This window comes from Cnephaeus nilssonii, assembly GCF_951640355.1.
Source record: "Cnephaeus nilssonii genome assembly, chromosome: 9".
NCBI lineage: Eukaryota > Metazoa > Chordata > Mammalia > Chiroptera > Vespertilionidae > Cnephaeus > Cnephaeus nilssonii.
In genome coordinates, this window is record NC_137080.1 from 11,011,305 (window position 1) to 11,037,247 (window position 25,943).

Genomic DNA, 25,943 nt, shown 5'->3' on the forward strand with positions numbered 1-25,943 from the left:
GATAAGATAAATGGAATTTCCTCTTGTGAGCTGCATACATTCTATGCTCTGTTCCCGATCCTTTGCCTTTGGGGGTTACAATCCATTCAGTTTGCAGGGTTCCGTGGTTTCAATTTCGTGTACGTTGGTTAGTATCGTTAAGGCAGGAATTGCTTCTAAAGAGGTGATTTTCTGCCTTCTCTCTGAGAAGAGAGGAAAACCAAAGAGGAGGAGGAGTCACTGTTTTGGAGAAGGCGAGTGGAGTGGGCAAGGGCCCCCCTAGGAAGGTCCTCCGCGTTTCCCCCCCTTTCTTTCCCGGGTCTGGATGGAAACACCAGTTCCTCCCCTGGGCCTCCGAAAGTAGTCTTCCGTTTGGGGGTGATCCCGGAGTGGAGCCCGAAACGTACGGGTCACTAGAAACGACTAGAGCAAGTTAGAGCCAACGAGGCCTGGCAAGGCAGGGGTGCGTGGAGTCGGGCCGGCGTGGAGGGGCAGGCCGGGCGCCGCTCGAGAAACGTGAGTCCCGGGAGGGGAGGAGGGGGAGGCCGGGCGGGCCGGCGGTCGGGGTCCGGCTGGGGGAGGGGGTCCCCGGCTCCCCCTCCCAATCCTCGCCTCCGCGGGCTCTGGTGACGTTGCGGTTTCCTCCGCCCTCCGGCTGAGCCTGGGCGCCCGCTGCGGCCCGCCCTCCTCGGGGCTCGCCCACACCCCGCCCGCCCGCCCGCGCCGCTGGAAGAAGCGCCACCCGAGGCGGCGGCGGCGCATCCCGCGGCGCGGCGCCCACCAGCACCGATGGCGCGGCGGGCGCGCTGAGCGCTGGGCTCCGAGGGCGCCGGGCGCCCCGGGGTGCGGAGGGCCGGGGAGGTCTGGAGCCGGCGCCGCGGCTGGGGAGGCGCCGCCCGGGAGGACGAAGCCGCGGCGGGGAGCGGTGAGCGGGGGCCGCGCGAGGGGGCGGCGGGGGCGGGCGCGGATCTGGGCCCCGCGCGGCGCAACTTTCTTCCGGAGGCGCGGGCGGCGGGCGGGCGGCGGGGAGCCACGTCCCCAGCCGTCGGCGCCGTGGGCTGCGCGCCCGGCTCGCTCGGCGGGCTGCCTGCAGGCTGCGTGGGGCGTGAAGCCGGAGCCGGGGGCTTGCCGGCGGCGGGGCAGCCCCGGGGCCGGCCGTTCGCCCCTTCCCACCCCCCCGAGCGCCCGGTGCCGAGCCCGGCGCGCGGTAGGAACGCGGGGATCGCTTTCGGGGCGTCGGGTCTGGCCCAGCCGCGATTGCCCGGACCGCCCGCGGGGCTCTGGCAGCCCTCTGCCCGGTTGGGTGGCGCAGCCTCGCGTCTCCCCGCACATCGGGCGGCGGGGTCGGGTGTGCGGGTCCTGGCGCTGCAGCCCGCCCCTGGCTGCGGGAGCCCGGGGTTCCAGCGCCGCGAGGCTCGGCTGACCCTCGGGAGAAATTGCTGGTGAACCTCACGCCCTGGCAGCCCCTGGCGGCGGGACGCTTGACTCAGCGGCTGGGCAGCTCTCAGCAGAGCCACATGGGCTCGGGACCCTTCGCGCTGGAATCCGAGCTGCGTGTGCGACCCCAGGACGTTCTCCTGTTCATTGCTCCTGGGAGGGAGGCAACAGCCGGGGCCGGCTGGCAGGGGAGGTTGAAACCGAATCCGGTGCTTAAAAGCGGGGAGTGCACCTCATGCACCTGGAATTCCTTAGGTCAGAAAACGACACTTCTAGTTTCTAGGGATCTTCGTGGAACAACATGATTTAAAATCTTTTTTTCGTTAGTCATGGGTTAAATGTTACATTGAATTTGAGAATGGACCTTCTCGCTTAGAAATAGTTCAAAAACAGGTTTTTAAGTATTTTTTTTTTACGTTATAGCACTTAATCTCCCAGGAATGACCTTTTCCGCAGTGGTTTTGGGTTTCTCGACAAAGGATAACCTGAAATGAAACATGATGAGCAATAGTTTGTAGAGTATTCAGACAGTACTACGAAAATCAGATCATAAAAATGTGTGTAATATGCAGGGAGGAAGTAAAACCCGGAATTAATCAATCTGAGTACTAGCCTATCGTGTGCTACTATTTTCTTTTCAAGTCACCAAACATGTAAGTCCTTTTAGGAAGTGTGCAGGTTAGAATACGTTCTAGCCAAAAGGGAGAAAGGATGGAATTGGATGCCTCCGTTGTTTAGTCACCCATCTGTGTGGGCTCAGCAAAAAGTAGAAGACAGTGCTGGTCACGGAGGAGCCACGTAGAGGTGCGGGCGAGACTGCCCTGGCTCCTGGCGCTGCTCAGGGAGAAAGGGAGGAAACCCACCGAAACATTGGAGAGCTTGAGCCCGGGAAGCGTCCTTTTCATTGATGGGTATGTCAGGTCAGTTTCATGGTTTTAGTTCAATTAAACAGTGACCTGCAACGTCCATTTTTACATCCAGGTTAAAAAATGTTGATAGTACAATTACCAAGTGAAAGAAAAAAAAAAACTTGGACAAAGAGAAATTTGCAATAGAACACACTGTAGAAAGGCCTTTGCCACAGAGGGAATGATTAGGACTTCCCCAGTCCTGCGTGGTAGACAGTCTTGCCAATTCCAGTACCTCCCTCTAAGGGTAGGGGCCTGGTTGTGGGAAAACACCCTCTAAGTCAGCTAGGCTGGCCACGTGAGGTCAGGACCATCACAGCGACTAACATTGATGTGTGCATCTACTTTTGTACTTCTAAAATTACTCCTCAATGTAGCTCATACAGGTTTTTAATGAGATCTGTGATCTACGTTTTTATTGATTTCAGAGAGGAAGGGAGAAAAAGAGAGAGATAGAAACATCAATGATGAGAGAATCATGGATCGGCTGCCTCCTGCACGCCCCACACTGGGGATCGAGTCCGCAACCCAGGCATGTGCCCTTGACCGGGAATTGAACCCGGGACCCTTCAGTCCGCAGGCGGACGCTCTATCCACGGAGCAAACCGGCTAGGGCAACATGGTGAAGTTCTTACTTCACAGATGCTCCTCTGCATTCCCAACGCCTCCTTATCAAGATAGGTTTAGCCTCTGAAAAGTGTTCGGAATCCTAGGTGCAAATGGATTCTGCAGTTAAACAGTAAAATACTTCTTAATGTTATTTGAGGTAGATGATTTTGGTATTTATCTCTACTAGTTTGGATCACACTGTGTTGCATTGAAAGACATTACATGATATCCTTTCCATATCATGATTTCAGCAAACGACTGGAGAGGAATAAAGGAAGATAAAACATTTAAATTTGGGTTTTAATATATCAGTAATCCTTGTTTCCAAAAGGAGTAAAGCAATTAGTAATAAAAGACTAACATTTTGAGGTTGCAGCATATATTAAATAGTACTTAACCACGGGCACGTTTGTGTCCTAAATATATAAAGTGAAAGTTCTTATCATTTTCCACTACCCCAACAAAAGGAGAAATGTTATTATCCTGTGATGTGTATGTGGCAGGCTTTTGAGGTGATCTGAACCTGTGGTAGAGGTAATATCATCATCATAGTGGATGTTGTTGTTCCACTTACTGGGAGCGGCCGGATCTTGACTGTCCCATAAGAGCGGGGAAGGCACCTGGTGAGATGCAATAACCAGCAACCTTCTAAAAGTGTCTAAGCAGGGCACAGGACAGTTATTACTAATGCCTTAGGGTTTTCTTATCTTGGAATTACATTGTCTTCCCCTAGAGCAGTGGTCGGCAAACTCATTAGTCAACAAAGCGGCAAACCGTGGCTCGCGAGCCGCAGTTTGCCAACCACTGCCCTAGAGTGATACATAGAATAAAATTCTTTGGGGTCACCAAATTGCCCGCAGATGTTTGGATGACACAAAATTCTCTAAACCAAGAGTCAGTCCCCAACGTGGGGTTTCAGAAAGTGTATAAACCCAGACTGCTAAAAAGAGAAATTCTTTTCCCATGAAATTCATATGTGAATTAGTGGCAGGATGGGAAGTAGAGATTAAAATTGCGGATTCCATTTGGTGATAGCAATAACTAGAAATGGACGAATTTCAAACAGTCTTGCCAACTCCAATGCCCAAGTCTAGTAGAGAATTCCCTTTTAGAAATTAAAGTCTACATTGAGTGGATACTATTTCAATGGAAATAATTGTGTGTTTTTTCTTCAAGAAAATCTGTATCTGTTAGTAAATAAACGCATTCTCCAGTTCTGACTTATCTAAAATTAGTGTTTCACCACTTATGTATAGAAGAGTGGCTTGGTTAGCTGATGGTGGACAAGTGTTGCAGAAAAGAATGAAACTAGAAAGAGAAATGGAAAGTTGTGCTTGGGTTTAAAAAGGTGCGACTAGGGTGAATAAACTCTTCCTTACAAATTTACATGCTTTTAGACAATTGACGGAAAGGAAAAGTCCCCGTAGATCATGCAGCTACATGGTCACTTGCATTTTAAAATTCCCTAATACTTGTTAATATTTTCAAATTTTAGCCTAGTGAAGATGGAGAGTGCTGTAGAGCGGGCGTCTTCTCTTTTTAGGAGTGGGTAAATGGAAATAACTGCGAAAATAAGCAATTTGCTTGTCATTTTACAAATACTTAGTGGCCTATCTTAAATATGAGATTAACCTGAATTGCCCATTTAATTCTACTTTTCTCCTTTATGACTCCAAATTTATGTTATGAAAGACTCTTGCATTTTATTTTCCTACAGATCTAGTTTATTATCCCTTTTAATTCTCACCACTGTCCCTGAACTGTCAGCTCCCTGGAATGCTCATGTGCTTCTCAGGCTTCTGTAAACTGGCACTTACAGACCCCCTTCCTACAGCTCCCTCCTCTCCCATCTGTGGCTCTTCTCAAGCCTTATTAAGGATTCTAATGTGAGGCCTCACCTGGCTTCTGCAGAGCCCTAGGCTCATCACTGGCCTCAGGACTTGGGGTGCTTTACCCATGTGCTGTTTACTTCTGTTGAGGGTGTAGATTCCAAATCCTCACAAACGCCCAGAAGGCTATAAACCTGCAGGAGGCAGAGTGTCCAGAGAGATGGTTGGAGATCACAAAGAAGAAAAGGGATTTAGAAAAAGAAGAAAAGATTGTTGAGGCCATGTGTTTATTTCTTGAATGCAGTAGTTAAGTCCTTAATTCAGAATAACACCATGAAAAAATTTTTCTTAATTGATCTTTATTGGAGGATATTTTTTTCCATTGCCTTTCAGAGAGAGTGGGGAGGGAGGGAGGGAGGGGGAGAGAGACATCGATTTGACAGAAACACATCGATTGGTCATTGGTTGTCTTCTCCATGCAGCCCAACCCTGGGGCAGGGAGCAGACCTGCAACCCAGGTACTAGCACTTGACTGGGAATTGAACCCAGGACCCTTCTGTGTGTGGGCTGATGCTCCAACCATTTGGCAACACCGGCCAGAGCAACTCCATAAATTTTAATGTGTGCAAAGATTCTTTGCTGGATTTCTATTTGTTTCAACTTTCTTAGGATATTCCATAAAAATGATTTTGGTTAGTGTTGTTATTAAACAATTCCTGCAAGAACAGAATTTGCCTCTTCAGTAATACTTAGAAGCTATAAAGAGACTGATAATAAACATGACTTATATTAACACTGCATATTCGGGAGTAGCTATAACTATTAGGTAAGTGTAGCCCTGTTCTTAAAAGTATACAAAAGGCATATGCAGTTAAGTCTCAGTTACAGATACCTGACATATTCATTGTAGGTTATTTGTGCCCATCTGCTTTTCCTAGACAGGGTCAAAGTGAGTTGGCAACTGAGTGTATGTGTCTGCATGCCAAAAAAGTTTTTGGTATTATTTATAGAATTAATAGTGCCTCTTTTCTCCCTAGTTAATATGAAGAATAGCAGGACAATCATAGCAAAATTCCTTGTGTGTGTTTAAATTAATGTACAGGCTCTTTTAGTCGAAATTGAAGAAGTTCACAGTCTTTAAAAAGCTGCTATTGAAATCTTTCGAATTATTCGATGCACACACAGATGCCATAGAGCTGTAAAATGTGCATTTGTTGATTAAATCAAGGCTTTTGTATTTTCCTCCTGTGTAACAAACTGAGCTGCTAAGCAACAGGCATTTAATACATGCAGATGTTATACCACAACAAAGTTGAATCAGCATTTCATAACCCTTAAAAGGGATTTGTAAAGGAAATCAGCTCACCAAGCTTGCGGATCTATAATATTTTTATTGATGAAGTAGGCAGGCAATGTACTGACTTTACTGTTGGAATCTAATGGTGATTGCAAGGAAAATGAGGATATTTGTTAGCAATTCCTGAAGGGGGAGGTAACAGCCATTGGGTTGCTTGTATAAATTTTGGTGCAAAATGTGACCTGCAGATTATGTTGTGAATCTAGTAGAGATGATTCATTTGATCGTGGTATTGAAAGAGTTAGTGCACTTCTATAAATAGCTGACACCCAGAAAGTTGCGTCAGTGACAAGAAACTCAAGAAGTGCATGATAAAAATCCCCAAGTAGTTTAAACATGTTTCATGCCAAGGTGCACTCAACACCCTGCCACGTGGAGGAGAACAGTAGTGAAGCCAGGATGGGCTGGCTGCTCACCTTCTGTGCAGCCCTGACTGCAACCGTCTTCTTGAAGGAGCTTGACTGTATTTCTGTTGTTTGAATATGTCTGAGGACAGACTGGAAGCAGCAGGTTTCTAGAATTTCACCAGTTCTGGTAAAGAACTCTTCTTGGGGCCTTCGCAGTTTAATGATGTCATTGCAGGAGGCATGCATGGGGCCGGGCTCACCAAGCCCGTGGATAATCAGGCATGGGCCAGCTGGATTTTGGAGTCACCTGCAGTGTTTACACTTGGGGGGAGCGGGGAGGACTGGTAGGAAAGAAAAAGTAGCTTGAAAAGGGATGTTGAACAGCTGTTTTCCATCTTCCCTGAAGAAAAATGAGAGGAAGTCACAGCAAGCATCAAGAGGGATTTATGGTAAATACAGGGAAGTTTTTCGGAACGTTTTAACCGGTAGACTAGATTTCTGATAGAGGCCGTTGAATTCTTCTCTGTTTAGAAAGGTTTAAGTGAGGTTGTCCTGAGGGGATGTTAGCATCTGTTTTCTGGGGTTCTAATTTTATGACTTCTCACCTGGATTCGAAAATCTTAGGAATTAAAAATGGTTTAATTACAGCTGACCCTTGAACAACACAGGTTTGAATTTTGTGGGTCCACTTATATGCAGATTTTTTTCAGTGAATGCGTACAGTACAGTAAATGTGTTTTCCTTATGATTTTTAAGTAAGATTTTCCCGCTAGCTTATTTTATTGTAAGAATACAGCATGTAAAACATAGAAAATATGTATTACCCAACTGTTTATCGGTAAGGCTTCCAGGCAACAGGAGGCTATTAGGAAAGTTTTTGGAGAATCTAAAGTTAGACACAGATTTTTGACAGCATTGGGAGGTGGGTATCTGTTGCACAGGGGTCAGCTGTATTGTGAATGTAGAAGAAATGGTCAGTTTCAGTGTCTGAAATACAAGTTGCCTTTATAGTTTCTCCTTAGCATATCTATTTGTTAGTACAAAGTATTGGCTAACTGGGTAAGTATTGATCACATATAAGATTCCTTTAATACATTTTTCATGTAGGTACACATTACGAGAGCTGAAAAATCCTCTAGGCTTAATTTGGTTTTACCCCAAACAGGCCACTTTCCTTTACATTTCTTTTTTATTCTAGAAAATCTTAAAAAAAAAAAAGGCTTTGGCACTAGACTGTTGTGTTCCATTTGGACTTTCAGTACTATCCTTTACATTTCTCTGCTCCATTTCTTAAAGTAAAACTAGACCGGCACCAGTGCTAACACGAACATCCGGGGCATTCATCAATGTGGCCAAAATATACAGGTTGCCCATGTCAAAGAGCGTCTGGAAACTTCTCTCATATATACCAAACTTCTCGTAGCAGTATTTATGGTTAAAAATAATAATATTTATAGAAATAATGTGAACTTTGTTTGGGAAGATAGACTATCCAGTAGAATTCATAATGTGGTTTCAGGCCAGTGTTTCTATTTTATTCTCAATATTAAAATTAGGCAGTACTTAACGATATAATTATCTTAAAAGAGGGTTCATTTTGATGAGCAAAAGGTGTTTGAAAATGCACTCAGCTAATATTGGGTCAGTGGGCTTGGGGGATGCCAGAAAGTTAAGCCCAGCAGTCCCTGTCTCAGGCAGTTGGAATTAAGTGTTCCACCTTAGTTTTACAGCCTGTAGTTGTAAAGCAGTTTTGAAATGCTTTTCACAGTTACCTTTCTCAAAGGACACTGATTCTTGGGGGCACTGAAAAAGCAGCAGAGTTTTCTCAAGTAAGAGCGTCTTTTGCTGGCCCTGTGAGGTGTGAGGCTAATTTCTTCCTCTTTTTATTTTTTAAAATTGATTTTAGAGAGAGAGAGAGAAAAAAAGTGGCGGTGGCGGGGGGCGGAGGGGGGGGGGGGAGAGAAAATTCATTGGGTGATTCTTTTATGTGCATGTGCCCTGACTGGCGATTGAACCCACAACCTTGGCACATTGGGAGGACTCTTAACCAACTGAGCTACCTGGCCATGCTGTTCCTCTTGCTTTGTTGCAAATCATCAAGTTAGACCCTATTGGTTCTAATGAGAACCCAGGATAGCTGGAGGGCGAAATTCGAATCCATCTGTTGCTTTGTGCAGTAGTTCAATTTATCCTGTCCCAAACACTGGAGTGAAATTTTAAGATCCACCTTTTTTCCTAAAGAAACCAATATTGTTCAGCTTGGATTCATCCTGTTAACCACATGCTATGATAGGGGTTTAAGATTTGCACCATTAAAATTTTTAGACTTTTGTGACTTGTATAGAATTCTATATAAAATTCAGATTAATAAATGGTATTTTGAGTATCTGCTGTGGGAACTTGGGAACTTTCAAAATTCAATTTCACCTCTTCCTTGTTAAATTTCATGGTGCAAGTTTTAGGTTAGGTCGGACCACTTCCAATATCTCTTTCTTGGGGAAGAAATGTGGGGCAGTATTTATCCTACTAAATTGCCATAAAACGGTAAATCCTGTGCCTAAAGTTGAAGTGAGCTAGCAGAAGGGTGGTTACATAACAGATCCTTCTTTGTGTGCTTACACCTTTTTTTTTTTCTTGTTGGTGAAGCCACTGAAGTTTGGTTCAATGATTGCAGGTTTTAGAAAAGATAAATCTGTTACTTGGCAATGAATGCTTTGATACATAACTTTTTCCAATGTACTTTTGAACCTGGAGAGTCAGATGAAAGAATGCTATACTTTAGTGATAGAAATACTGAAAGGATTTAGTCCTTCAGCAAGTATTTGCCAGGCACTTCTGTGTTTGAGGGGATATCTGGGTGGCGGTGAAGAGGGGAGCATGCAAAATAAATATGGCACAGTTTTCACCCTTGGGCCGCAATAAAATCTGGTTGGTGAAATAGCTGAACACGAATCTTTGTGAGAACCATTAAGGGCTAAACAGAGACAAATGCATGCAGTAGAATTGCAGGCGGGAAGAGATCCGTAAGTGTGACATGGGCAGAGGATACTCAAGTAGGAGGGGAGAATGAACTGTGTCTCAGAGGATTTCATGCCCAAAGGGGAGGAAAAACATCGCAAGGAGGGCAGATGCACAGGAAGAGGCGTGAACAGCAAAATGGGGTGGCTGCCAGGTCAAGGAGAACGTCTTAGAACCATCGTGGAAGTTCCCTTATCTCCTTTTAGAGCATTATCTTTCCTTTTTTCCTCCCCTTCCTCATATATTCTTTCATTGTTTTCCACAGATATTTTTGAAGGACTGTATTGCATGTAATCAGTGGTGCTAGACACTATAGGAAAGAAAAGACTAAGACCCTTGCCTCCCAGGAGCTTATACCTGCATTGGTGAGTTCTACCTCAGATCCCTTTTGGGTCCAGAAAGGATTGAAACAGTAAATGTGAGAAAGGAAGATAAACATGTACCTTCAAATAACTTGGTATACCTGTAACTAGTACTAAATGCATAAATTAGTAGAGATAGTTAAAACTGTAAATATTCTTATTGATCCCCCCTTTTTTTGATCCCCTTTTAAAACACAGTTTAGATCATGCATTCTCAGTACACCCTTCCTTCTCCATCCCAGCCAGAAGTGTGATGGTGCATAAATTTCGAAAGTACTTTGTCACTCTCATGCAAACGTACTTCCTTTTATTTTAGTGATTTGTGTAAATATATTATTTCTTCTGTCATCTTATCGGATGACATAAGCACCTTCTTGGCAGACCTCATCCCTGAATTCCCAAAGAATCCTGAGTAATGCATGTATGGCAACAGGGGAGACCACTCATGGATAAGGTTGCCAGGGAAGGCTTTATAACAAATGTTGTGTTCTCTGTAAAAGGCAAGGGGTTGGGTGTGGAGCGCTTAGAGGGAACCGCATGAAAGAGAGTAACAATGGGAATAAAAGACAGAAAGGTGAGTCATGATCAAGCAAGGATGAGCAAGTGAGTGTGGAGGGAGAGAGTATGTGTGGAGAGGAAATGGAAGATACTATTGAAAGGTAGGCCAGAGCTACATACACTGTGGAAGCTCTTGGTGGAGAAAGTTGTTCATTTTTGCTGCCGAAAATAGAAGCTCTTGAGTAGGTAAGTGATATGATGATGGTGACTTAATTTGGGAGGAACTTTATGGTTTACAAAGATAGTTATGTCACAATTAGTATTGGCACGTTGCCTAGGTTTGTAAACATTATATACAGGGGTGGGCAAAGGTAGGTTTACTGTTGTTCGTATGGAAAATAATACACTAATTTAATAGATAATAATACAAGAATAAACTCTGTTTCGTGTACTCACATCTATAAACCCACTTTTTCCCACTCCTGTATGTTTATTGTTTATAGCAGCCTTTGGTGTATATATAGTAAGGGCTATAATCCCTAATTTGGAAATGAGAAGATTGTAGAGCTAGGACTCTACATAGTTTGCTAGGGCTGTTGTAACAAAATCCCTCAAACCGGGTGTCTTCAACAACAGAGATTTATTGTCTCCAAGTTCCTGAGGCTAGCCGTCCGAGATCACGGTGTCCGCAGGGCTGGTTCCTGCTAAGGCCATGAAAGAAAATCTTTTCCAGGCCTCTCTCCCAGCTTCTGGTGGTTTCTGTCAGTCTTAGGCATTCCTGGGCTTGTAGATGCTTCGCCCCAATCGCTACCTTTATCTTCACATGACCTTCTTCGTGTGTGTGTGTGTGTGTGTGTGTGTGTGTGTGTGTGTCTCCACATTTCCCCATTTTATGAAGATATCTGTCATATTGGATTAGGGGCCCATCCTACTCCAAATGACGTTGGCTTTACTAATTATATCTGCTATGACCTTGTTTCCACATAAGGTCACATTATGAGGTATTAGAGATCAGGACTCCAACATGTGAATTTTTGCAAGACATAATTCAACCCATAACAGACTCAAAGTCAGATCTTTTGAGTACACCACACTATGACCAGGGTGTGCTGAAAGAATTGTAGAAAAGAGGAGGAATCTGTAGGTTTATATGAGACACAAGGCTCTTCTGTCTCCTGTTCTCCTAGACCTGAACCATCCCCCAAACAGCCACAGCAATGGACATGTCAACATGTCACAGCGGGCCTTGGGGTGGCGGTGTGCTCCCTGCCTCTTGAAAGGATCTTTTCCTTTCTTCTTTCCAACACGGCATTCTCTGAGACTTCGTTCCATTTGGCATTGGAGATACAGATATTAAGATAAGTTCAGGGACATTATACTTGCACTGGTAAATTTCAGTCCTCTCTATAAATTTGGATGATAAATCACTGTCCCAAAGTATTGGTAATAAAGGAAGAATTGAATGCTTTTGGAAAGAGGCAGAAATCTAAAGTATCAATGGTTATGATTTTGCTGAGGAGGCAGATGGAGACGAATAAGTGGTAGACATGCTGCTGTAAGCTAAAATAGAAGTTGATGCCTCTCAAGTATACATTAAGGATGGAGGTAGAATGGGATGGAGGTTCCTAAGTCACTGAGGAAGTTAGAAATATCCCCAAATGAGAGAAGTTACCTGTGACGATTAAAAAGAGTACAAAGACGAATGGTGATTTTCAAGTGAGGAAAGTTCCAGGAGAGTCAATCCTAGAGTCACTAAGAGGACCAAGGTGGCCCCAGGAATTGGAGAGGCTGGCTCCATCTTGCTTGTGGGTTGGAGAGAATACAATTCGGTCTCTATGGGAAAGCACAACAGAGGATAAGAAGTCACTGAAAGAGTCAAAATTACTTCATCAAATCTTTAATTTGAAAGGATCTTAAATGGCATCTGGTTCCCTCCCCCTCCCCATTTAACTCAGGAATCACCTGGCAGAAGGCCTTCTGGTCTCTACATTCATTTAGGGCAAGACTTGAGAAGAAAGTTTAAAAATTTTAGAATTAGTATGAAAGCAGTTTCCTCCAGCTTAGATGAAGAGAATTCCATCAGATTTGACCAAAAGAAGTAGCCAGGTGGGATCTGGCTGTCAGCAGCGATGGGGCGAAATGGGTAGGATATATGAGAGAGAGATGCCTAGATTAGGAGATGCAACGAATGGGGCCAACACTCCCAGAGTAGGATGTTAAAGACAGTGAAAGGCAGACAGATTCACCAAGACAAGGATGTAGACTCCGAGTTAAACATTCGTGACCTTGAACATGCACATAGACAATAAATATCTGGCCAGGTTTCAGGCTCTGAGTTGGGGTACGTCTGGTAGGAGCATGTTTTTTGGCCTGTGGACCTGTGGCCAGCAGTTCAGTTTATGCTTTTGTTCTTCCCATAGTGCATGGTCTCCAACATTCTAGTAAAGCATTTCTTTTCCTCAGAAATTGTTTCCTAGTAACTCTGTATAGATTATAAAAACTCAGCACAATAAAGTTTTTTTAGCACAAAATAACAGGAATGGTATGGTATCAAAGAAATAATAACTCATTAAAGCATCCTTCTTCTTTGGATTCTCTAGATAAAAGAAATGTTAGCAGCATAGCACACAAACATGAGTAAATTATGTAATAGATTTTAAGATTAAGAAGGTTATAAGTACTGTGAAGAAAAATAAAAACCCAGGAGGGAGTTAGGGAATGGTGGTGTGTGTGCATGGTAAGGTTGTAATTTAAATAAGATGGTCTTGGCCAGCCTCACTGAGAAAGTGTCATTTGAGCAAATACTTTTAAGGGGCTGAGGGAGCAAGCCATGTGCATGTCTCAGAGGACAAGCACACTGGTGCTGAGGAGGGACGACTCCTCACTGTACAAGAACAGCAAGGAGGCCACAGGGCAAGAACGGGGAAAGACACGGAGAGTTGTAGGCCATGAAGGCAGAGGTAACAGGGCCAGACCATGTAGAGCCTTGGCAGCTATTGTCAGCACTTTGGTTCTTACTCTGAAAAGAGATGGGAAGCCACCGGAGTGTTTTAAGCAGATCAGTGATGTAATCTGGATTGTGATTGGGCAGGATGGCTCTGGCCCCGATGTTGAGAAGGACTAGCAAGAGGAAAGAGTGAAGGCAGAGAGGGGAGTTTGGATATTCTTGCAGTAATTCAGGCAAGACACGGTGTGGTGTGGCTTAGGTCGTTACTGGCTGGATTCTGGATTGTATTTTGAGGATGGAGTCAACAGAATGTGCTGAGGCTTGGAAATGGAGACAGAGTGGGGAAGGGAAAGAGGGGGAGTTTGGGCCTGAATTGCTGGCAGGATTGGTTGCCAGCAACTGAAATGGGGACGTCTGAGAATGTAGTGCCTGCATCTTTGCATCTGTGTGTCATTGTTTTACAAACCAAATCTGTGGTGTTCTGAGTTTTTTATTATGATTCATAAGAGGATGTTTGGAAAGTACCAACGAATTACGATCTGTAAGATAAAAAAGTATATGTAAAAATGTTTATGTATGTGAAAGGCAGCAAAAGAAGTAAATTTATCATTGGTGGGCATTTGAAGATTAAAATGGAAGAATGCTTGAATATAAGGAAGGCATGAAAAAGAACTTCCTGTATAGTGCTAAAAGCATCCCTCCATATGTACTCTTCCAGTAAAAAAGTTCCCTATTTTATATCAGAAGTACTAGAAATGTAGGTTTAATGCCAGCAAATTATTTTCCCTTGAAATGCTTCTAAGTCTTTTGCCTCACTTCTATGTATTTCGTTTTCAGACAATGTCGAAAGCTTTTAAGCAATTTGTAAGTCCAGTATATTCCGCTGTGTATTTTGCCCCAAGAGTAACGTCGTTGGACAGAATCTTTTTTTTCTGGGTATAAGTCAGAAAATAATAACAAACATTGGCTAAAGAGAAGGGTTCGGTGAAAAGTACCACATTTCCTATTCTCAAGGGACAAGTGTTAGGGCAAGACTCTCAATTCTAACAGGAATGTAGGTGATGGGACTAAAAATGAAGGTCAGGGTCCCCGAGACCACCTTTGGGCTCAGGGAGTCACTAGAAGGACTCACAAAAAGCTGTTGCAATCAGGTTTAAAACCACCACTGGGTACAGATGGAAGTCAGCAGAGGGAACGGTGCACAGGGCAGAGGAAGCCCGGGAGAAACCAAGGACAGCAGCTCTGCGACTGCATGTGCAGGGCCCCAGCGTGGTGTCCAGGGCTTTTACGGAGTTCAGTGATGTGGGCATGCAGCGCCTGCGTGACTGACTTCAAATCCTAGACGCCCACAGCAAAGATAGCTGTTTATCATAAGTCATATTTAGTATAAACTGGCTGACCAAACTGGTACCGTATGGCTCAAGGCCTCAGTTATACAAAACAAAAACAAAACACACACACACACACACACACACACACACACACACACACACACACACACCTATCAGGCAGAATATTACAAGGGCTCCAAGCTCAGCTCCCCTGCGTTAGACCAGGGCCAGTCCTGAAGACAGGCCTGTCTTAGAAATGTGTAGTGTTTGAATAGGCCTGCTGCGCTAACCCTTTTCTGTCCAGCATGGTAGGGCCTTGAATCTGGATAGTATCAGTGCTTCTTAGAGTCATTATCATTAGGGGTGAACTTACAGGGCCTGATCCTGGAGGAGATGATATGAGGACATACCCAAAATATATACAGTTTTAGCTAAATTCATAAATGCGTGAACCAGAGTAGATTGTATAAGATTAAACACGTTTTGTCTAAAAAATCTGTAATTGATGTCTTGATCATCCCACAGAAGTTCCAGATAGTGGGTTAGGAGAACAGAGGAATATGTGGCATTGACGGGCATCAGGAAAGAGGTAGAAAAGAGGAAAGGTCGCCGGGAAGTTGATGTTAAGGCAGAGGAATTGGCTCATGTGACTATGGAGGCTGAGAAGTCCTGGTGTAAGTTCCAGTCTAAAGGCAGGAGAAGACTGATATCCCAGCTCAGGGAGGGAGGGAGCGGGGGATGGTAAAGGTGTGGGGAGGGGGAGAGACAGAGAGAATGCTCTCCTTGTGGTGTATCTGTAAGTTTTATCTCTATAAATTTGGTTGATGAAGAAATAGTATTAGATTGGAAGACTTTTCTCCTCCGATGTGTTTAGTACCTTGGAATATGTATCTTGAAAGTTGTCAATGAGCAGTTGAGCAGGAAGAAGGAGAAACCTCTCGGCATCAGTACTTTGCATTTGTCAAAAAATTTGATATTTTTAGTCTCTTGAGAGTTCAAGGTTATGAATGCACAATACACTGAGTCTGTTTTTTATGAGCACTTCCTCCTGGTGGCATGGTGCACTTCCTTTGGGTGAGAACGACCTTGGGGTTCTCCTTGAGAATGTGGTGATGCTGCTGCTAGCCTTGATTGAACACTTTGCACGTCCTAAGCACCCTTTGATTGCTTTAAGCGTGCCCGGTAATTGGAGATCACAGAAACCCTGTGAGGAAGGTATTATTATTTCATCCCTTCTGCCGCGGAGAAGGCAGGGACACAGCTAAGGATGTCGTGTTCCTGGGATTCAAACCCTGGACGTCTGGCTCCAGCTGGTGCCCTCAACCACTCACCATGTTCGGAGGTGAACGATGGTTAACTAGTACTTTGAGGGGACACTTAGCAGAAAGTGGTGTTTTGTAGGTGCTGTCTCATTTACTCTCCCAACCAGCTATAACACAAATACCATTTGTATCTTCCCTTTAAATGAGGGACGAGGCTTAGATGGTTAGCTTGTCTGAAGCCATACCGTGGTGAAAACAGCCTTTCTGGCCTCTGTGCCGTCCTCTCAGCCACCTCACCCATCTGCCCTGTGACTCGATGGCAGCAAGAAAAAAGTTTTACTTTTGTTTTCATGGGCATTTCATGGTTTAGTTGAACTGTTACTTGAAACTGTATGATGTTATATTTAGCTATTGGATCCATTATCTCTTTTCATCTTCTTCTCTGTGCTTTATTTTTTTAGTCAGTAATGCCAGAGAAGAGTGTTTTCATGCTTAACACTATTGCTGAGAAAGCTATAGGTGGTTTCTCAGACCCTTCCAGAATATCTTTGGTTACGTACTGTGCAGAAAAAAATTTGAAAACAAAGATTGTGAATTTTCTTTTGGGGTTAGGCACAGTAAGTTAAATAAATGGCTTTGGACTAAGGGAGACATAACTTTTAACTTCAATGCCAGACAGTAATGCAAATACTGCAGTTAAAAACAACACCACCAAAACCTCAGAAACACCAGTTTCCTTGATTTTTTTTATCCTATAGTTACTAGTATGTAGGGCAGAGCATAGTTTTCCTTGTTCACGTTGTGTTCTCTGACTAGCACATTTCCTAGATTTAATAGCTGGTAAAGACATAGCTGAATCAATTAATATTTGTAAGGAATTCTTACCCCCAACATAGGGAATTGATATTCTACTTCTGAAAATCAGTACATTGGAAAAGGTAATACCTATGCTTAAAACACTACTTTTTAAAAGATTGAGAATACCAAAAAATACACATAGTTATACTCAACGTTAAATTATTCTGATAAAAAGATCAGAATAAAAAATTCTGGAAATACTTTAGGATATTGTACTCCGACACCAGGTAGGAAAGCAATTAAATGTGTACTAAGGAAGTACGAATCGGATGCCCAAGTGTTAGACTGCTCGATAAACTAAAATTTACTTATATCTTAGATAGTCTAACCATTTCATTTTCTTCTGGCCTTTGTAAAGTGAAGTACTCCAGTAGTTGCATCAGTGACTTTGCAGACCACCTCTACCCTGCTTTCTCTTTGGCTCCATGAAACTGATACAGATTTAACTTCCTTTCTACATTTCCTAAGGCAGTCACTCTCTCAAAAGCTGGATCTTAATGCTTCTTAGTTTTGTAACCATGTGCATCAGGCAAAGGCTCTACTACTTAATGCCTCCAGTTTGATAGCCACCAAATTACTCCTTCAAGTCGTCTCTGGTGAATGGGAGATGGGACCTTCAGACTTGACACCGGAAACTATGTATGGCCGTTTTCAACATACTTCAGATTAATTATTCTTCTCATCAGAGAAAGTTATACAGCTGTCATGGTTGATGTAGGAAAGAAGTGAGTTTCAGAGGTATTACGAGACAGTGTGGTACCGGCAGGAAAACTTCCTTGGGCACCATGTAGAAATGCTCTTTGACTGCACAGAGCTGCGCTTAAACTTACAAACCTACCCTACAGTTTTCCTAGTGTTGAGTGTGGAGGTGGTGAACACCATCATTATACAGTGTGGTTTTGCTGTGTGGGTTCAGGGTTATAATTACTCCCTCAGTAGTGTGTGTAAATTCTTGGGGGTTCCGTCTGGTATAATTTCATATTGTGGATTTTTGTTTGGAAATGACTTTTTAGGGAGATATAATTCATTTCACCCTTAAGTAAGGAAACAATAAGCCCTCAGTAAAAGGCACTTTCATTTTGATTAAGAGCCCTTGGTTTTAAAAAATTCTCCTTTTTTGGCTGAGTCCACAGACTTTACACATCAGGGAGTATAATTTTAGGGAATGATTGTATAGTACCCAAACCATATGTTTTCTTAGGATTTGACATATTTAAGAATAATGCTCGATTTATTTCACTACAAAAATTTACCAAGAAAACAAGGTTTATTTTGCTATTTTTAAAAAATTACTTTTCAAAAAGTTATTCTAAATATACATTTAATAAAATTGAAATAGAAAAGCAAGGAGAACTTTTAAAATGTGTACCTTCTATTAGTTAAAATATGCGGAAACAGTGAGGTTAGTATGTATAAGACGACCATGGTTAGATGTTTCTCGAATACTTGGGAATAGGGTTTCTCTGAGAGTTAAATCCTAAAATAGGTCAGAGAAGGAAACGGGCATCTCTGTTAGGATATATTAGAGCTCCCAGACCATCAGAGGTTTCCTAAAATCAGATTGGAGGCTTAAAGAGGGAGGGAACTTGGGTTTCAATGAAAGCATGAACAGGGAAGGAAGAGTTGTAGATGCAAACTTCTACACATTTTCCAGGGGAGTGGGTATGATGTCAAGGACCTTCAGTTGTCTGGTCTGATGGATTATTTTAGGACTTTATGGATATGGGTGGGAGGCATTTGATTGTCCTAATCATGTAACTAATTCCTGGGCCATCCATTGGGGTGGCAAACTGGAACAGCTACTCTTGGGTGAGCTTGGTGGGGGTGGTGGCAGGAGCTGTGGGGATGTACATTTGCTCTTCTTTCCTAAATGTCATTACAAGTTAATTTTTAAAATTTTGTTTTTAATGGTATCCCAGATGCTGACAATACAGCTTCCATTCAAACGCAGTTATGGCGGTGATCTTGACTGATTAAGTTGCCCCAAGCCTAAGGTCCTTCCCACTTCCTTTGTTCTGATTCCTATTCACCAGGCAATTATCTAATAACTTTACTTCCTGTGCAGTTTTACGACAGTATTTCCCAATCTGCTTGATCGTTGTATTTCTCATAAATGAATGCTGACATTCTGGTTCTATTTATCTTGAGGGAGTAGAGTTTCAGTTTTATTAACATTGGAGAGCATCTCCTGGGCTGATCAGCTGAGATATTGATGACATTGACTGGAACAAGACTAGACCCTGGGTTGAGGTTAGCTCATCAATTCTGGCAAGGGCAGCAGGTGTCCCCCAAGTACTCACGTCCCTTCCATAATGTAAATTCGTTACTTGGAAATAGCTCCAGCCAGAGATTGTAGTATTTCCCAGCCCCTATTATGTCACTTGGCATTTCTTTTGAAAGAACACAGTAAGAAGCAGTCACCTTTTGTACACTGGCCATGGGAAGCAGTCAAACTCAGATACAGTAATAGTTTAGTATTTTGTTGTTATTCTTTTCTTCTGTGGCAAAACCCCCAACGAATACTTGAAAATATTCAAGGGTCATAGGCTTTCCTTCCTAGTGAGTGTTGAGCTTACTGTGAATGATGAGTTGAAGAGTCAGGAGTATTGTGTTCAAGTTGTAGCTGTCTCGCAGTGGCATGACCTTGCCCTAGTCTGTTAACATCTCTGATTACCTTGCTTATAATATTCATTTTCTTTCAAATAAAATATTTTGTGGGTAGGTTAGTACAATTTTACATTTCTAAAACTTCTTCCCTTTTTTAAAAAATGACATGTTTATTGAGCTCTTCATATCAGGGTCTATGATAAGTGTACTTAATCTTCCCATTAGGTTGGGATCATTTTATGAATGAGAGAAGAGAGACTTTGAGACCAGAAGTCAGTTGATCAAAACTAGTAGACAGCCTGCCCAGTGTTGCTCAGTGGTTGAGGGTCCACCCATGCACCAAGAGGTTGTGGGTTCGATTCCCGGGCAGGGCACATGCCCTGGTTGTAGGATTCCCCTGTGGGGGTCATGCAGGAGGCAGCCAATTGATGTTTCTCTCATTGATGTTTCTATCTGTCTCCCTCTGTCTTCCTCTTTCTCTAAAAATCAATAAAAATATATTTAAAAACAAAACAAAAGTATTAGCACAGCTGGGATTGTACTCATGTCTGCCCACCTCAACATGTATTATGTTAATCATAATGCTGTATTCCTTAGACTTTAGCTCATATTATAAAATGGTTTAGGCGCATATTAGAAAAGGGTTTTTAAGCCATCTTAACTTGGGATATGTTTTACTTTATACAAGGTGATTTCTCTCTTCAATTCTTATGCATTCTATATTTTAAAAAATTTTAAATTATTTTTAATACTTTCTGTATTTTCCAAAGCCAGAGGAATTGTGAAAGAACTTTTGTACTACTATGCATTTCATTTTTAAACAATCCCAGACCACTTGGAAACCCACGTAATGTTGGAAATTTGATGGACTAATCTAGTTTTCAGTTCTTTTCATTTTCATACTCTCTGTGCTTTCCTTGTGTAAGGATGGCAGAAATGTTGTTGAATTGTTAAATGTTTGGTTACAGGAAAGGACCTTGGCTTAGGATTTAGGAAATTTGGGTTCTAGTTCTGCCTCTGAAGTTTAAGGAACTGAATAACAGCGTATAGTAACTCTTAATACTGTTTTGCCACATTAACTTATTGTAAGTAAAAGATCAAACATGTGAAAAGCATTTCACACAAAAATTTCTCTGTGTGTCAGAAATCATAATAGCTACAGTGGACAGTTGGAACCAGAACTAAGGCAAAATAATTTTAGGCTTATTGTTGTTGTGTGAGGACCTGCTTAAGATAATCAGAATCTGGACATCTTGTTAAATGCTTGTTATATCCTTTGGCTTGGCTTAAGCAAAATGCCAAACTAGGATTATTGTGGCTAGATGACCAAATTGCTATCTGAATTATTTTGTAGTGACAAGTTAATTCTTAAAGGACTATATTGTACTCATTAATTAGGTCTAAACTAGGGAATGTTTTGCTCTCTGAACTTTGTAGAGGGAGACAAAAGAATGGGAAAGAAAACTGGATTGGGAACGCTAGCCTATTGCAGTGGAGGAGAAGAGGAAAGACTCTTGAGGGAAATGGGGCCTAATGGAGTCTTTCAGAAACATCCTGAGAATTGAGTTATGGGTAAACTGTATTATTAGATTCAGCTGCGGAGGGTCACCTGTGCTTTTGCCATATTGAAAATGCCATGCTCTTTCTTCAACTGGGCCAAGTGCAACTTAAATATTTAAGTGAGTTGGCTCTGCTCATCTGCAACGTAATGAGCGAGGTGGAGAATGCCTTGAGAGATCACCCACAGACATCTGAAAGTACAGAATGGTTTGGGGGCGGGGGGGGGGGGGGTGGCGCAGAGAGAGAGAGAGAGAGAGAGAGAGAGAGAGAGAGAGAGAGTGTGTGTGTGTGTGTGTGTGTGTGTGTGTGTGTTGTGGTAGGCGGAGTTGGCCATTCTGGTAAACTCATTCGCCTTTAATGGCCATTGTTTCACTCAGCATTCCCAGTACCTCCCAAAGTTCAGTCATTAGGGCATCACTTTCAACAAATTTTGCCTTATCCATTTACTTGAAAAAACAAACACAAACCACAAACTTTAATACTTAAATGTATCTGAAACAAGAACTTTATATATCTATTGAAGTTTCAGGTTTGTTGTGCTATAGTTTTTCCTAATGAAATAAGTAGGTCAAATGAGCATAGGACCAGTCATCTGTAGTCCACCTAAGATTATCTTGAGGAATGTTCCTTTCATCTAATTTTAGCTCTTCTCTCTACAGACTGGGTCCACAGGATGCCAGGGTAGAGGTCAAAGGGAAAACCCAAAGACTGGAAATAGGAGCTTTTTGATGGAATTTCCTAGATCAGCTTAAGCTGGTAGATGGGAATTAGGTTTCCCTGTAGGTTATCAGACGAAAGCAAGTTTGAGTTAGACTTTAGTTAGGTTTAATTTCTTTCTTTTTTTGAGAAAAAAAAAAAAAAAAAAAAAAACAACAACAACAACAACCCAGCAATACTTTCTAGGCTGTAGGAGTTTCGAGATCTTGTGTTTCCCTCCGTGGGTTTCCTAGCAGACTTTTCTTCTGAAAAGTTCTAAACTTGGGTTGGCTTCAAATAAGAGGAACAGAGGTTTCTTCTTGTTGATTTTAGCGATGATATCTACCCTGCCCGCTGTAAGCCCAGGAGTGAGCTCAGTTCAGCCAGAGTTTGAGCTGCCTTTTCTGTGTCAGGCGCAGCGCTAAGCCCCGGGATGCAAAGAGGAAGCTATGGTCCTGCCTTCTGCGAGGCGCAGCATATACACAGCCCGAACAACCCAACGCAATACGGCTACGTGGCAGACACAGCAGACATTAGCTCTTTGGGTAGAGCAACAAAGGCCTTAAGAGCTGGGAGAGCACTGGAGGCCGGGCACGTGGAGTGTGACATGAGGGGGGCAGCACAGAAGTGATGCCGCCGTGAACGCTGTGGGATTTTTTTTCTCCCCAGGCAGTCTTCGTCGAAGATCATTCTGCAGAATTTCTGCGGGCTCTGCATGGGCCCACATGGAATTCCAACAAGAATTAATGTGTCACATGTGCGGTAACGCTGCCCTGACACCCTCACATGAATTTGAAGTAATAAGTAGGGAACCTTCAGTTGGCCAATTGAGATGGCATCATTCCCAAAACAACATCTCAATGAGGTTCTGTGCCTCAGCAGCAACTCTTCTTGTTTACATACACTGGGGCACAGCCGGCCCCCCGGGGAGCAGTGTGGCAGAAGGGGCTGGGCTCAGAGTAGGAGTCTCAGGTTGTGAGGGGCTGTCGGGAGCAGCCTTGACTATGTCAGTGACCCTGGACCTGGGTAAGGGGATTAGAGGCCTAAGGAAGGAGAAAAGGCGTAACACCAATCAGCCTTACGCACCTTTAGGGAGTGTTTGTACAGCATCTGAAATAGAGGATTTCTAGTCTACACATGGCTGTTACCCTACCCACCCCGATAACCCAAGCCATCCCCTACTAGAACTTGAGCTACACATACCCCAGTAGCAGACAGATCTTCAGTTCTGTGCATGTAGGGGTCAGTTAACGGAGAAACTTCTCACCCGTCCTCACTCTGGGTACCTAAAACCCCCACAGTGTTAATTGTATTGATGCCTGCATTCAACCTCAGACTTATGGGGATTTAATATATACAGGCTGTTAAAAAAATGGTTAGCATGATTGTTCTCTGAAAAGAGTAAGAAATAAACCTGGGGCTGGGGGGAGAGGGGTTTGGGGGGGGGGGGACTGAGCATTACTTCAGACCCAGCCACATCTCTGTGTTGCCAGAGAGCCACACCCCTTCGTAGACACAACCACAAACGATTATTTCTTTTGGCCAGGTCTCTGACCTTGAAGGATCCAGACAGCCGCCTTGAAGCTTTGGGTGCTAGACATAATATGGGCAGAGTCCTAGAGTTATTTCTATTTTATATATTTTATTTAGCATGGCTCTACTGATTTTTTTTTTATTCACCACAAATTCTACTCTTGAAGTAAATCTAAAATGCTTTACCAAACCACTGCCCTTGATGTCGTTGCTGTACATAAAGTCTAAAGCACATTCAGAAATATAAAGAATGCTAGGACTTACAGCAGCATCCACAGGGGATGCCATATTGCCCTTCTCTTGGAGAGTCAGCCAGTTGGGAATCTGGATTGATCTCTGATGTGTGTGAAATCCTTGGTTTCCTGTCTTCTGAATGTGATGAGACAGTTTTTCCTTGGAAAAATCGTTTATGTTCAGCTGGGGGGGTTGATTTTTCTCCATCGGTTTTCCCCTTTAATAATTGAAAACTACTGTTCATTATTTACATAAAACTGTCTTTTACTGGTCTGCTTTCCATAACCTTTCCCCTCTGAAGAATTTTAAGAATTCCCTGACTTTGCTCTAGGGGCTTTAATGCGTGCTTTATCCCAGATGTGAGACATAGACTAGGACTAAGCTGAGGTTCCTTTTTTTTAAATGTTGCTACATTTGAAAGACATTCTTTTAACCTGTGAGCAAAGCTGCCACTGAAAAAAAAAAAAAAAAGGACTTTTAAGAAAATTAAGTAGTTAAGAAAATATGTGAGTTTGGTTTAAAGTTCTAACTTACTGAATGAAACCAAAATCCCATATGCAAAATGAAAAAGTAGACAGTAGTTTCAAATAATAAGGGGAAAATGCACACGTGTTATTTTAGCCTTTGGATTCTGAGATCTTACTTTCTGAATGAAGGCGTGTCAGCTTCCAGTCCCAGCAAGCCCCGGCCAGGTCTTTCCCGGCGTGCTTGTGCTGTCAGCCCAGGGGACGCGCGGGCCCAGCAGATGGTTTCCCTGCTTTTCTCTTCTCTGTCCCACCTTCTGCTGACGCAAAGAGGATGTTTAGTTTTACTCATAATATTTGGTCTGCTTACATTCTTATAGATGTATTGATCCTAATCCCCAGTTCAGAATAGAGAATGTTAGGAAGCAGGGAGAGGTTAGAGTGAAGGAGGTTCTGCTAAGAAGGACAGGATTTTCTGTGTTTTTTTTTTCCTAATGTCCACTCAGATTCCCAGATGGCATTTCACCACTAGCTTTTGGTTAGTGTGGTGTTCATACTAGTGGCTAAAAAATAACCATAAAACCTAAACTTTTAGTGTGATAAAAATGTGACAAGAATGCCTACTTACCCAAGCATTATACTGTTTCCGCAAGTCCAGAGTTCTGTTTTTCCACAGTGTATACATGTCTGATGTATCAGGCCTAATTAATTAATTAATTGATTTTAAATTGTTAGGTTTCAGTAAGTATCTTCCTAGTTCAAATCTTGTTGTATTAAAAAATACCTAAATTCATACACGTTATTTTCAATATTTAGACCTTTTCCTAGTGAGTTCACTACCTACCATATGCTTCTACTTTGCAGCGTTTCCTTGGTTGATACGTCCTTCTTTTTTGTTTCCTCCTGTAGTATCTTTCGAAGATGGTTTGGCTGCCTTGGAGGCTTGGAGATCGGATGCCACGATGAGGACTCACACACGGGGGGCTCCCAGTGTGTTTTTCATATCTCTGCTCTGCTGTGTGTCAGCCTACGTCACCGACGAGAACCCGGAAGTCATGATCCCCTTCACCAATGCCAACTATGACAGCCACCCGATGCTGTACTTCTCCAGGGCCGAGGTGGCGGAGCTCCAGCTCCGGGCCACCAGCTCCCACGAGCACATCGCCGCCCGGCTCACCGAGGCCGTGCACACCATGCTGTCCAGCCCCTTGGAGTACCTGCCCCCCTGGGATCCCAAGGACTTCAGTGCCCGCTGGAATGAAATTTACGGCAACAACTTGGGGGCCTTGGCGATGTTCTGTGTGCTGTATCCTGAGAACATCGAAGCCCGAGACATGGCCAAAGACTACATGGAGAGGATGGCAGCTCAGCCTAGTTGGTAGATTTTTGTCTTTTTCTTCTTCCTGTATTAACTCTGCAATTTAAAGAGACGAATTTATACTCGGATGAAATCTCAAGAGGCCAGATTTTCACATACTTGTTTGTGTGCGTGTGTGTGTGTGTGTGTGTGTGTGTGTGTGTGTGAATGAAAGACTTACTTGTTATTTGTGTTGTCAGTGGCTTAGCAAAGGTCTATAGTTTCAAAAGGGCTAGTAACTTCCATGTTTAAAGTTAGAAGGAAAATATTTAGGTACAACCTAGCCAAAGAAAAAGTAATTTGTTGGATTGAGTAAACAGTAACATTTTGATTGTTGAGAATTTTTTTCACCTTGTTTAAAAAGTACACATTACTGTCATCTGGCTGTAGTTTCTGCTTGACACCCCCCCCCCCCCCGCCCCAAAGTGGTTCAAGCTCTATGCAGCAAGAAATTTGAGGCAATTAAATTTTATTTTTATGATAATCAGGAGCTAAAAGTAAATGTGATGGGATTATTTTGTAGTTTATAAAAAAGTTCTTATCCAGTTGCCAGCAAATTAGCCAAACCTGTAGGAAAACTAGTGTTGTAGTGTATAAATGTGTAATGAATTCTTATTATGTAATAATTTACTTTCAGAAATTCAAGATTTGAGGACAAACTTCCTCTTTTTGATTAGTTTAGCTTTATTAGCTTATAATTTGTTTCCAAAAGATATGGGTGAGTAGATTAAATTAGAGAATCAGTACGTA

General features: G+C 43.0%; 1 protein-coding gene across 5 annotated transcripts in view; it reads left to right on the forward strand.

Moving 5' to 3' along the window:
* Positions 1-325: 325 nt before the first annotated feature.
* The window catches only part of DSE (dermatan sulfate epimerase), a 55,272-nt gene continuing 29,654 nt past the window's right edge, over positions 326-25,943 (forward strand). Inside the window, exons 1-3 of one of the 5 annotated variants that reach the window (XM_079781571.1) lie at positions 326-495; positions 9,750-9,849; positions 24,746-25,214. In XM_079781571.1, coding sequence (XP_079637697.1) covers positions 24,799-25,214 — 416 coding nt within the window. In that variant the 5' untranslated portion in view covers positions 326-495; positions 9,750-9,849; positions 24,746-24,798. Of the gene's footprint in view, positions 496-704; positions 905-9,749; positions 9,850-24,745; positions 25,215-25,943 lie in introns of those variants that run through there. The other 4 variants (XM_079781569.1, XM_079781572.1, XM_079781570.1 and 1 more) reach the window with 4 other exon arrangements.